Below are 13,786 nucleotides of genomic sequence, written 5' to 3' on the forward strand. Positions count from 1 at the left end.
TTATAACGAAAGCACCTTTAAAAAGGAGAAAACGTTTGCACTGGCGAAAAAACAGAAAACCTATGCATAATTACAACAGAGACAACATACACAGATGTATTCAGAATGAAGTTCAAAAGAATTAGACATAAAGGGAAAATGCGTAGCTGCTTATAGGCCTATGGCTTACCAAGAATTGCAAATATCACTTCCCAACTTTAGGCATGGATTTGTAACATGAACTCCACAAAGGCATCAATTACACAGTATAATACACTCGTTTTCAGCGATGACATCTTAGCGCGCTAGTAATTTGGCCCCAAAATAGATAGAAGGAAGGTCCGATAATTGCCAGAAGTCTCTGAATAAACAGCATCATTCAGACACTTCTTATATTTCTTTCGGTACTCTGCTTTTATATACTGCATATCAATCTCAGCTCGTGTTACTATTATTCTAATAAGAGCTGCATCGTTCGTTCCCAAGCCCTTCATAGCCTTATGCAATTGCTGAATGCAAAAAAAAAAAAAAATTAAAAAAAATACTGTGAATGAATGTATACAAGATTAAAGTGAAGAATTGTTTTACTAGGTTTAACACAATATAGAGTTGGAGAAGAGATTATTAATACAGCAATGGAAAGAAGCATGCTTTTAAATGAGGTACACAATTAATAATCTACAAACGAAAATGAAATTTCGAGGATAACATTATTGCTAAGATTAAGGGCAGAAGTGCTTATTATCATGCAAAAGTTATACTCCATCCGTTTCAATTTATGTGAACCTATTTTCTTTTTTGTCCGTGCCAAAATGAATGACCTTTTTCCTAATTTGGAAACAAATTCACTTCATGCAATGATTTACGGCCATACAAATATCCAAGACTTATTTTGAACCACAAATTTCAGAAGTCTTCAGTCTTTCGTAAATGTCTTGCCCAGTCAAATAGGTTCACATAAATTGAAACGGAGGGAGTACTAGTTAATAGGTAGGACAAAACTTCATTTCTTAACTAAGCCCATCAAGCAAGCACCATATTCGACCATCTATAACTCAGGCCATCACTTAGGCAGGATATTCTTATTACCCAACAAACTATAGCAGATATCAAGTGCGCAACTTTATTTCTTAATCAAGCTCATCAAGCAAGCGCTATGTTCTACCATGACACTCCAGGGCCATCTCTGGCCCATCACCTGGGCTTCACCATAGGCAGAATGTTGGCGTTACCCAACATTAATATTCAAGAAGGATTTAAGTGATATTGATAGTGCAAAGATTTTCTATACTATGTAATTTAATGTGCACGTTATACGTGCTAGTTACCATTTTTACACAGTTATCCGTTAATATTTATGACAGAGAACTTCAGAGTATGTAAACAATACCTTCGCGAAGAAACTTGCTGGATTCTTAGCACATCTCAAGATAGTCAAGAGGCCAAATCTAAAGAGCCCTGAAGTTTCACTTTTTACTGCCTGTAATATGAGGTATTTATCCATTAAAACTAGCATTAAAAAGGTTAATTAAGCTGATTAGACATTAAAGTAAGTAAACTTACGTTTTTCAATTTGTTCTTGTACTTGTTTTTGTAAGCATAACTAACAGCAGCCAAATGTGCACTGCTGCTTTCACAAAAGATACGTATGAATGTCTTCTCATCGGTTCCCCATCGCTTTTCCCCTGCTTTATATAGAGCTTTAGCATCACGTTCGGCTAAAACACTGTCAACTTCTGGTCCTTCATAGCGTACTGTACGTACATATGATAGAAGCAACTGTAATATAAATCGAAAAACACCGATACATCAATATCTTCTTTTAAAAAAATCTCAGCAATATGGATGGATCACTTTGTTCAAAAAATTCAACTTCTGTACACAGACAATATACAGATTTCAGAAATTGGATGCTGTGTTAGACAAATCAATCTACTTAGAAGAATTGGTAACATTTCTACTTCCTAATTATAGATGTAAATGAACAAGTGGTAGACTATTCATAGAACTAACCCCTCAGTTCCACACAATTCAATTAAATAAATCTTACTTATGGTTACTGAACCTTATCCATTATAACGGTAAATTTACAGAACTATTTTCAATCACATTAAAGTAATTGAACTTTATACACTATTACAGTAAACAGAATTGCATTCACATATTCAAAAGATGGGAGTAGGAATTTGTCAGCCTTAAGATCAGATAATAAGATCACACAGGCATCTTGAATATGTCAGAGCAATAAGAGGTGAAGGAAAGAACATCAAGTGGCCATGAAGATCCATAAAACTATCTGGAACGTGAGGTTTTACTCAGAATTTGAACATCTTGAAACAATATCACCATGAAATAAGATCAAACTGTGCTGACATAACCATATTGTTACCTTCAAGGATATAACTTGTCATAACTTTGCTTCGGTAGAAAGTGACTATTGATATATTATCTCCTAAATGCATAAGATGGTGTTGGCCTCTAAGAAGATATAAGATGAGTCCCATTAGAGAAATGTAAAAAGCAGGTCCAAAGCACAACAAGCCTACTCATCATCAAAGCAAATTATTGAAAACAGTTTCTACTTCAAACAAAATTCAGCAGCCTTCACATGGACTTAAGTTTCCAATTGACACCAAAACTAAAGGCCATAGGGGTGGAGCTATATGGTCCGAAAAGGTTCAGTTGAATCCCTTTCTTGGAAAGTTATACTGTGCAAATAGGGTAAAAAGAAATTTTCCTTACGTACAAAAGTTGTTAAATCCCATTTACATAAGTAAAGCTTCGAGAATAGTAATAAAAGGTGGCTCAAAAATGCTTTAAGTTGCAAGTTTGAAACTCAGGCGTGTCATTCCGCATTTTTATATCTGCTTATTGAAATTCCTGGCTTCAACAATTACTGAAGAGCATATGACATAATTACATGAGTCACTTTGCATACCCTAATCTCTAGGATAGTGCACACTCAAGAACTTTTATTGCTCATATAGAATCATATACATGTTTCAGAAATCAAAGACTTGTAATTGTAGAATAGAAAATCAAAACTTCCTCATTGATTTTCTCTTTTATTCATCAACTCCAAAGTTGTATGCAGACATAGTTTTCAACTTTTCGATCAACAAGCCAGAACGAAGAAGAACTTGGAGCGACAATTATCTGTGCATAAGCAATTGCAGAGGAAAGATACCTTTTTGTGATCATCAGATGCCCGCGACTCAATATCGTGCTCAAGGTAGACACTGTTCATGGTATAATAGATTTGTTTGAAATATTGTATTTGTGAAGGAGTCCGAGAACATATCACTTCAGTAGCAGCTCTGAGATCAACAACAACGCCACTCAACGCCTGCCTGACTATAGTGGCATCCCTTACTGCTGGATCATGCATCCATAGCAAGAACGCTTTCTGAACTCATTAATCCAAATAATACAGTAAATCAAAACACAAGACAACTTGACAGAGAAATGTTACTGTAAATTAGAAGTTTTACACGATTTTTTCATTTTTAGCCCATTGGGCCGAATTTAATTACGGACACTAGCCAAAATCTACAAAACCTATACACTGATTGTGTATATTATATGTATATTGTGTGTGTACATTACATGTATATTTATGCTTAATATACAAAACCTATACATTTGCCGGCTATTATTCTTTTGAGCAGTCCAAAAATGTAATTACCCCTTTACACTATCTATGTATTTTAACTTGTTGCAGGTAATCCGCCATTTTTCGAGGTTAGTAATCCGTCTTATTATGGACGATTACTTGCAGTTATCTTTTAAGTGATATGTCAGTAAAAAATTTCCTTTACATTATCCGTATAAGTTAAATTACCTTGTTGTCACCACTAAGCTCTCTGGATAAGCGATTATTAAGCTCTTCGGAAAACATAACTCTGTATTCCTGCATAATGAGAGCACGTTGACTTGCATCACGATGAGCAAGAATGTTAATGACTGCTGCAGTATCACATCCAAATCCTGGTACAAAAGCAAGTAGTAATAATTATTAAACGTTATGAATTGTCAATGCAAATATCAGCTAATGAGTATAACCTTCTGGAGTTTCACTTTTTTCTGATTTTTTGAAATTCTATCCACGCATATGAAACTTAGGGGTCGTTTGGTAGGAAGTATTAGTGAAAATAATATTGGTATATTAGCTTTGGTATTATTTAATCCCTCGTTTGGTAGTTCAACCTATGTAAAACACCCTATTCAGTACTATTCTTATACATTGTCATGGTTCTAGTACACCTTATTCAGTACAATTTAGTATGCAATGCATGTTATTACAACAAACCAAACAATCGATAAAAAATCATGTCTACATAACTAATCTCACCATTAATTACTAATACACCCTATTCAGTGTTATTTAGTATGCAATGCATGTTATTAAAACAAACCAAACAATCGATAAAAAATAATGTCTACATAACTAATCTAGCATTAATTACTAATACACCCTATTCAGTGTTATTCTTATACATCCTACCAGTTTCTGCAGTAAACTTCCTAACATGGGAAACCCCAAATAAAACGTCTAAAGAGGTTGTAAAAGAATATTATATGAGACATTGTAATACGGTGATAGTAATAAAATGGATCATTTTGTGTTGTTATCTTGATTATATATTGTAGTATTAAAATCTGGATATGTGCAGAAATGCCTCCCGGAAAAGTGTTCGTGGAAAGTATAGTTTGTGTTTGGCTAATTAAAAACACGTTTATCAATATTAAAAGAGATAATGGTCAAAAACATATATGAAGTATCATTTTTTGTGAGTTTCCTATCTGAACTATCAGTTGTTTGCATTTCCTACCTGAACTATCACCAACTATTTATCAAAACATGTCTCGAAGCTGACTAGACCAAGTGTTTGATACAATCACCAAAAGACGCGTGCAACTTAATTTGCCCATAAAATTTCGTCCACATGGCAATTGACTCATTAATTTTGAGGTGTTTTGATAAATAGTTGGTGATAGTTTAGGTAGAAAACACAACCACTTGGTAATTCAGGTAAGTGACTCGCAAAAAAGTGATACTTCAGGTGTGCTTTTGACCATTATCTCATATAAAAACATCAATTTGTGTTTGGTCAAAGTTCAAAAAACTTCTTTAGGGTAAAACTTACTCCTACCTTTTTTCAACTTCGAAAACACAGATTCAACTACTACTAAGAAATACCTTTTTTTTTTCTTTTTTTTTTCTAATAGCTTGACCCAACAACTCAATCCTATTCCTCATAAAATAACCATTTTTATTAGAAAAATAAATTCTAATAGCTTCGGAGAAGCTTAGCCAAACATGCTACTAATCAAGAAAGAATTATATAAGGTGAAATTAAATTACCCTTGAAAGCTCTATAAAGTTGGGCGGCATCATCACGGGGCGAAGTTAAAACAGGAGGTATAATCAGGGTAGACATAATTATCTGTTAGTTAATCCCCAGCTAATTGTTTCTCTTCCTTTCTCTCTCTCCTTTAAGGAATTGTAAAGGGGAGAGAGAGAGAGAGAGAGAGAGAGAGAGAGAGAGAGAGAGAGAGAGAGAAACCTTGATCAGTAGATTAATGGAGACCTACAATTAACGGAAGTAATTAAGAGATTAATTAGAATAATTGGAAACTTAATTTGCATGGAATTAATTGTGCATGCATGAATGGTAAAACTATAAACGCGTTTCACTCTCACCCATGCAAAGTTTACACGTAGTTTTGTGGCTCTTCTGAAAAAGAAAAAAAAAATGAGAGGAAAAGAAAAGATGTGCCTTGGAAAATTTTACTCTCCTCTCTCCGAATTTTTGACCTAAATAATACATTATTTCAAACAATTAACAAGAATAATACAATATTTTTAAAATTTACAGAAATAGAATAAAGGTAGTTGTGAGTAGCGTTTTAGGTAATATTTTATTAAAAAAATTGAACAGAAAAAGTTAGGGCGGACGGAATAACAAAAACATAAAACGTAATTGTAAGTAACTTTTTACAAGTATTTCATTATTGGATCGATTCTACTTCTCGATTCTATTAATTACTTTCGCCCATATAGTAAAGCTTGTGGGTCCAAGTGATTTTCATTTCTCTCACTCCTTTTTTCTGTGCTTTCTTTTCTTACCTTTTTCTCCTATTTCCCTCTCTCTTTAATTTCTTTCTAACAAACTACACCAAAAATGATACACAGCGAAAGAAATTTCCACAATTAAAGTGGAGATTTAAGTTCCATAGAAGTCCCTCACTCGTTTTCCTTTTCCTAACCACACATTAATTCTTATTTACTTAGGAAAAAAAGGTTTATTTAATACACATTTATACTTGTGTCACTAAAATTTATTTAATTAAATTTTATTTTCATTTTTTGAAATATCTATCTCTTTATAATTAATAATACTTTTACAATCAAAGATGATATTTAAAATTGCATTGTAATTATATTATGATAAACAAATATCTTTGCATACTTTTTCGAAATATGTAAGGACAATAATGCACTTCAGCCACAAGGAACAAAAAGTCATAAAAAGAGCAGCTTAGATCAATCAAATTTCACAGCGGAATAAATTCTACTTATGTTTATTTAAATTGAATGGTCTTCAATTTTATCTTTTATCTTAGGAAATTGTGTAGAAACTATAATATACGTTGTAGTACAGGAGATTTCTCACTTTTGTAAGGAAAAGGTAAGAAAATAAGCATAGAAAAAAGGTGTGAGAGAAATGAAAATTATCTTGGACCCACAAATTGTACTTTAGCAGAGAGTAATTAATAGAGTCAGAGAGTTGTAACGAAATACTTGTAAACATTTCTCACAATTACGTTTTACATTTTCGTTATTCCGTCTGTCCTAACTTTTTTCCGTTAAAATATTTAATAAAAGGTTAATCACAACTACGTTTATTCTATTTCTATAAATTTCAAAAGTATTGTATTATTCTTGTTAATTGTTTTAAATAATGTATTATTTTGGTCAAAAATTCCCTCTCTCCACCCTTAACATGGTAAAATTTTTGTGTTCCATGTTTAGTACACCAACTGAATGTATATTTAGACATTTTATCCCTTAATCATACGATACAATTACATAAAATTATTTAATTTAGTATATACGCCGAATGCAGATAAGTAGTTACCCCTATTTCGTATTGTAGTTTTATAGCGGTTTATATATAAATTTAACTAAAATATTGGTTGTTTAATATATTGTTAAGTATATAAACATATTTTAGGGTTTTGTTCTTTTATATTGCTAAGGTACTTAACCAGCAACGCCCTAGTATAGGTGTAAGCTACCTTATTATTAGAGAAAGAAGACCTTTTTTTTTTTTTTGAAATTAACTAAGTTGGTGATTAAATTCCGCGAACCCATATACTAAGAAAGTTGTTGGAGTACATAAATACCACCTTAGCTGCTTATCTGAAATTACCATGTAAACTTTAAAACGATAAATTCACAAAACTATTTTATTTCATAGTATTTGTAAAGATCTTCTATTTTTATTCCAAAATTTCAAGTTTACACAAGTTATAAAAATTTACCACATCGCGTGCTTAATCAAACTAATTTACCATGCTTAAATTTTTACCTTTACTCTTAACTTGATGTGTAAGGTAAATTTGATAGTCAGAAAATTCAAAAAATTTAAACTAAAGTTATACTAAAGAAATGAAAAGATTGTCCTAAAGCTGAGACAGACATCCTAAGTTTGACCTTTGCCTATGTTGTATAGTCAAAAAGTCAGATTCTTTTAAGCAAGGCACGTGGGGTTGCACTTGCTATTTTAGAGGAAAAAATAGTTACTGTAAAATACAGTTACGAAGATCTACTGATCCAGATCTCTTCCTCTTCCTCTCTCAGCTTCATACAAGTCAGCACACATCTAACACCATCTCCATCGAGGTAACATCCTCGTACAAATCAAATATCCCAAGTTTAATTTGTAGTTTAAAGTTTGTTAGGTTTATAGCCACTTGTTTATTTTCGTGAAAATTTTCACTTGATTGTGAGTAGATTTATGATTTGGGTGCTTATTTATGAGGTTGATCAAGAATTTACTTGATTTGGTGAAGTGGTGTGAGTAGATTTATGATGTTGGTGCTTATTTATGAGATTGATCAAGAGTTTACTTGATTTGGTGAAGTGGGGTTGTTGGAAATCTCATTAATATGTTTAAAGTTTGTTACTTTTCGTTGCCACTTTATCTAATTGTGCTAAGTTTCTTGAAATATTTCACTTTAATGATTTTGGTGTTTATTTATGAGATTGATCAAGAGTTTACTTGATTTGGTGAAGTGGGGTTGTTGGAAATCTCATTAATATGTTTAAAGTTTGTTACTTTTCTTTGCCACTTTACCTGATTATGCCAAGTTTCTTGAAATATTTCACTTTGATGATTTTGATGCTTAGTTATGAGATTGATCAAGAGTTTACTTGATTTGGTGAAGTGGGGTTGTTGGAAAACTCATTAATATGTTTAAAGTTTGTTACTTTTCGTTGCCACTTTATCTGATTGTGCTAAGTTTCTTGAAATATTTCACTTTAATGATTTTGGTGCTTATTTATGAGATTGATCAAGAGTTTACTTGATTTGGTGAAGTGGGGTTGTTGAAAATCTCATTAATATGTTTAAAGTTTGTTACTTTTCGTTGCCACTTTATCTGATTGTGCTAAGTTTCTTGAAATATTTCACTTTGATGATTTTGGTGCTTATTTATGAGATTGATCAAGAGTTTACTTGATTTGGTGAAGTGGGGTTGTTGGAACTCTCATTAATATGTTTGATTTTCTTTTTAGATATGTTTAATTTACGTCACCTGCCAGGATTAATTTGTAGTAGCTAAAGTTTGTTACTTTTATAGCCGCTAGCTTAGTTTCTTGAAATTTTTTAGTTGTTGTGAGTAAATTGATGATTTTGGTGCTTATTTATGAGATTGATCAAGATTCTTGATTTGATGAAGTGGGGTTGTTAGAATTGCCATAAATATATAATGATTTTCTTTTAGAGATGTATATTTTATATTAAGTCACCTACCAAGATTAATTTGTAGCTAAGTTTGTTATACTTTTATAGCCACTTGCTTAGTTTCTTGAAAGTTTTCACTTGCTGTGAAGAAATTGATGATTTTGGTGCTTATTTATGAAATTGATCAAGAACTGTAAATTGATGATTTTGGTGCTTATTTATGAGATTGATCAAGAACTTATTTGATTTGATGAAGCGGGGTTGTTGGAATTGAGATAAATATGTGTTCTTCTCTTTTAGATATGTTTAATTTAAGTCACCTACCAGGATTATATGTAGTTTAAAGTTTGTTGCTTTCTCTGCCATTTTAGATGATTGTTAAGGTTCTTGAAAATTTTCCTTGTTGTGAATAAATTGATGATTTTGGTGATTATTTGTGAGATTGATCAAGAATTTACTAGATTTGGTGAAGAGGGGATGTTGGAACTTCCATAAATATGTTTGATTTTCTTTCAGAGCACAATCAGCTAAAGAGGCAAAGAAAGAAAGAAACTTTAACCTGTGGGGACAGATGATTGAATCCCTTTAATCTATAAACGGATTCCATCATCTGTCCCCACAGGTTAAAGTTTCTTTCTTTCTTTGCCTCTTTAGCTGATTGTGCTAAGTTTCTTGAATAATTTTCCCTTGTTGTGAGTAAATTGACGATTTTGGTCCTTATTTATGAGGTTGATCAAGATATTTTGGAATTTCCATAAAGATGTTTGATTGTCTTTTAGATGTGTTTATTTCACCTACCAGGATTGTTTGTCCTATAAAGGGATTCAATCATCTTTCCCCCTTAGTTTAACAAATTAGCAATCTTTATCTAACCATATATGAGATGAGGATTAAAAATATGCTTGATTTGGTGCTTTTAGTTTTTATTTCGCCCTTGTTAATATTCGTCCTCTCTACTTCCATTTTGTTAAAAAAGATCGTTGTAACGAGATCGCATGGGTCCAAAGATGGGCAAGGATCAATTGATCAGCTAAGAAAGTTGATTTTGAAGTAGAAAGAAGGTTAATAAATAGAAACGGAGTCGGGGAATTCTAACTCTTGACTTACTCCTGTGACTTCTTTTTCATTTGGTATGGCATGTCAACAAGACCTCATGAGAGATTTGAGTCAGTAAGCTCATGATCTAGGGCTCAATTAGGCCGACTTCAGGTGAGGGGATCATTAATGATGAAAGTCATTCTCATTTTTCTTTGGTTTCCAGAATCCCTTCTCCCACCTGTACCCCACAAAACCCACTTCAAAAGCCACCTAGAATAGAAGCCTCAAGATTCTACTGATTCCCGTTTGTCTCTCTAGTGATTGAAAGACAAACAAGGGCTAGTTTCCAGCTATGTCGTTTGCTGATGATGTGATTCTTGTGTATTCCTACATTTTATTTCTTAAGAACTCTTTTCTACCCCCAAGAATAATAGTATTTGTAAAATGACAATTTTATGAGATATGTAATAGCTTGTCGAAGGCACTCATTAGTCATTACTAGGGGAAATCAAATTTTATGATGCTTATGAAATAATAACAATTGGCTTAAAATAAGAACAGTTGCTAGGATACATAGGTAACCGGTTTTTTTTTTTTTTTTTTTGGGTTGGAGATGCTGTTATAGTGTTGGGATGGAAACTGAAGTCAGGATCTTTTGTCCAACATTCAGTTTCTACTTGATTCTGCTCTACATATTTCACACTTGGTAAAACAATATTTTAATTACCAAAAAAAAAAAAAAAAAAAGAATTGGCTTAAAATAAGTAAGCCTTGGAAGCCTACAAGATTGTAGCACCAGATTGTGTTAAAAGTGATCGAGTTTTAATGATGCTTGTGCCAGTGAAATCAATAGACTGGCCAATAACAATAAACATTGGAACCCTATATAAGATTGAGAGTACCAGTAGGGATGAGAACCATTTCTCATACGAAGAATGCAGTGCTGGTGATTGCCAGTCTTGTTTATTGTTGAGTTTTCTCTAGACAGTTGTAATTGAGTATCTAGTTGTTGACTTGTTGTGATCTTTTTCTTCTTCATTGTAAAAAAAAGTTTAAGGGTTTTCGTTGTAGTCCTATGTGTTGTAGAAAATAATTTAACGATAATATCATAAATGTCGTATATGCAGACGTCCTACTATCTCAATTTGGACTGAGGTTATCAGATTGAGTCGTCCTGCCCCGGTGGTCCTTTCTCCCAAGTTCCAGAGTTTCCCTTCTTTCATTTCTTCTTTGGTTTATTCTGACTAGAACTTGTGAGCTAAGTCTCTTAAAGACTCCAGATAAGTCACAAAATGCTCTAAAGCAGAGTCACTATCATTATCCCTTCAGTTACCCCTGTAACACCATTGATTCTTTTATCAATTCAGCAACCTAGCATGCCCATTAACAATATCCACAAATCCTTAACATTTCTGGAACTAATCCATAGGAAATTTAAGTGTTCATTCCCGTTATCGGTATGGAGATCAGAGAGATGATGATAGAAATAAATCTTGTCCTCTTTTTAAGTTAATAGACACAAAATATTTAGGAGAATATTGGTGGTTCAACCTCCAAATAACAAGCTGAATCTGACGAGTTTTGTCTGAATCGTTGCATCTAGTTTGGCATAAATTTAATGGAAACCTAACATATTGCAATTACATGGTGGTTGTGGTGACATACTTTTTCAGCTTGATTCTTATTTGGATGTTTCTTAAAGTTAGGATCCTGCACAGAGCATAACCAGTGGATTTCTATTGATATGTTCTCATACACAATTAATTATCTTATCCAATTAAAAGAAGTGAAATTTGACTCTCTCTTGACTATGTTGCTGGAGCTCTCCAAAATTGTTGCCGCACCCGTGGCCCGTATCTGATCCTCCAAAAATGCACTACTTTTGGAGGTTCCGACAGGCACCCAGCGAGATTTTCGAAGAGTCCGAGCAGCATAGCTTCTTGAATATCTAAGCATTACATAAAATGCGTTAAGAATTTTCATTTTTCTCTTATTCTAGCATTTGTTCCATGCATACTTGTTTATATATTAAGAAAAATGATCATTTAAGTGGTGCACAAAAATGGGGGAATCTGGTATCTTTTCTTAAAAGTAATTAAAATCTATCTTTTATTCCCTGTAGTTGTTTTACTTAGGATGGCCTTGGTCACCACTGCTGAAGTTTGCGATGCAAACCCACAGCTTATTGTGAGTGGTGAACTACGTGCCCTGCAGCCAATCTTCAAAATCTATGGCAGGCGCCAAGTCTTCTCTGGACCTGTTGTCACTCTGAAAGTATTCGAAGACAACGTTTTGGTTCGTGAGTTTCTCGAGGAGAAAGGTAACGGGAGAGTTCTTGTTGTCGACGGGGGTGGTAGTCTGAGATGTGCAATTTTGGGTGGCAACCCCGTGGTACAAGCTCAAAACAACGGATGGGCTGGGATCGTAGTAAATGGCTGTGTAAGGGATGTGGACGAAATCAATGGCTGTGATATCGGAGTCAGAGCTCTGGCTTCGCATCCGATGAAAGCTAATAAGAAGGGTATTGGAGAGAAGCATGTTCCGATAACCATTGCCGGGACTAGAATCTGCGATGGTGAGTGGCTTTATGCAGATACCGATGGCATTCTTATTTCAAAAATGGAGCTATCTGTTTGAGAATGTCCCGTCGCAAATTAAGTGCATATGAGTTGTGAACTTACTTTTATGGAGCTTATGGTCTAACTGCTGCTCTGCACGTATGGGAATTGTAAGCTCCATTAATCTATTGTATGTTGTAAGTCAAACTCGTCGTTGGAACAAGTTTTACGCAATTTTACTCTCTATTTCCTCTTAAATGTGGTCTTTGATTATCGAACTGCATATTTTGGAAAATTTGGCACTGGATACTAATTTACAAACTGGGGCTAGCTTAGGGAGATCTTTAGAAACTCCAAAAATGCTGCCAAACCTTCGTTGGATCCTCCAAAAATGCACTACTTTTGGACCGCAACGTTTTCGAAGAGTCCGGGCAACATAGTTGTTAGGTTACTTGGTTGATGCTTATTACCATATCATACTTAGCCATTGCATATATAACTATGATATACCTCCTTAGATAGTGCTGTTGCATAATGTGACTCTTTCTACTGTCTCTTAGATGGGAAATTCCTGCTTTGACTGATAAAGTAGCAGAAGCTATGAAATGCCGGATGCATTTCTTGGTCTGTTATGCTTAATACCTTTAGTCTGATCGGTATCTGACTATCTGTCTTAATTCGACCCTTTATTTGGGTAGGTTTTTCTTCAACTAATTGCCTGAGGCCTATGCTTCTTTGATCCAATTGCAGATATCATGCGAGTCATACTTGTGTTCTTCTTTCTCTTAGCCTTCGTTTGGCAAGTTGTTGTAAATTTTCGATGAGATCCTTAATACAATGTCCTAGAAAACTCATGATTTATTCGAGAAACAACTCTATGAACTTACGATCATTATAATGGCTGCAACTGATGACTAAAACTAATATGACTTGTGCTCTCTGTTGTGATACATGAATGGCTGTACGAAGTCAGAATTGAATCTTTCTTGTGGACTTTCCCACACCTTCAAAAGCACCAACATATTGGTATATGACTATGTTTACTTCAAATTCAAGAGCAAGCATTTTGGAGGCCCAGCGGAGTGCATAGATAGCTAAGGAACCCCATTTAAGGCATAGCCGAAGTTTCTAGAAAATTTCAAATTTAGCCGCTTTAAATAAACTTCCACGCGCAAGAGTTTTAAAAACTCCACGCACACGTACGAAGTTTGGCTTGCCAAAGCCTAATTACTTCATGTA

General features: G+C 33.8%; 2 protein-coding genes across 2 annotated transcripts; one reads left to right on the forward strand and one right to left on the reverse strand.

Annotated features, from left to right (window-relative positions):
- On the reverse strand, positions 1–5,505 carry LOC132060902 (annexin D5-like). The gene is made up of 6 exons (XM_059453802.1): positions 5,345–5,505; positions 3,821–3,966; positions 3,167–3,385; positions 1,543–1,758; positions 1,370–1,459; positions 1–488 (listed from the first exon to the last, which is right to left on the reverse strand). Exons 1-6 carry the CDS (start codon positions 5,418–5,420, stop codon positions 285–287), a joined length of 951 nt encoding a protein of 316 aa, XP_059309785.1. The 5' UTR covers positions 5,421–5,505; the 3' UTR covers positions 1–284.
- Positions 5,506–7,735: 2,230 nt separating this feature from the next.
- On the forward strand, positions 7,736–12,805 carry LOC132060024 (putative 4-hydroxy-4-methyl-2-oxoglutarate aldolase 2). The gene is made up of 2 exons (XM_059452879.1): positions 7,736–7,888; positions 12,112–12,805. The coding sequence occupies exon 2, from the start codon at positions 12,126–12,128 to the stop codon at positions 12,624–12,626; it is 501 nt and encodes a 166-aa protein (XP_059308862.1). The 5' UTR covers positions 7,736–7,888; positions 12,112–12,125; the 3' UTR covers positions 12,627–12,805.
- Positions 12,806–13,786: the final 981 nt, after the last annotated feature.

The sequence above is a fragment of the Lycium ferocissimum genome, chromosome 6, assembly GCF_029784015.1.
Source record: "Lycium ferocissimum isolate CSIRO_LF1 chromosome 6, AGI_CSIRO_Lferr_CH_V1, whole genome shotgun sequence".
NCBI lineage: Eukaryota > Viridiplantae > Streptophyta > Magnoliopsida > Solanales > Solanaceae > Lycium > Lycium ferocissimum.

Bases quoted from the DNA above. Each gene is read 5' to 3' on its own strand.
- LOC132060902 (XM_059453802.1), bottom strand. From the start codon at position 5,420: ATGTCTACCCTGATTATACCTCCTGTTTTAACTTCGCCCCGTGATGAT. The intron at 3,967-5,344 runs GTAATTTAATTT...CTTTTGTACCAG, and splicing joins ACTTTATAGAGCTTTCAAGG to GATTTGGATGTGATACTGCA. The intron at 1,759-3,166 runs GTATCTTTCCTC...TTTATATTACAG, and splicing joins CATCTGATGATCACAAAAAG to TTGCTTCTATCATATGTACG.
- LOC132060024 (XM_059452879.1), top strand. From the start codon at position 12,126: ATGGCCTTGGTCACCACTGCTGAAGTTTGCGATGCAAACCCACAGCTT.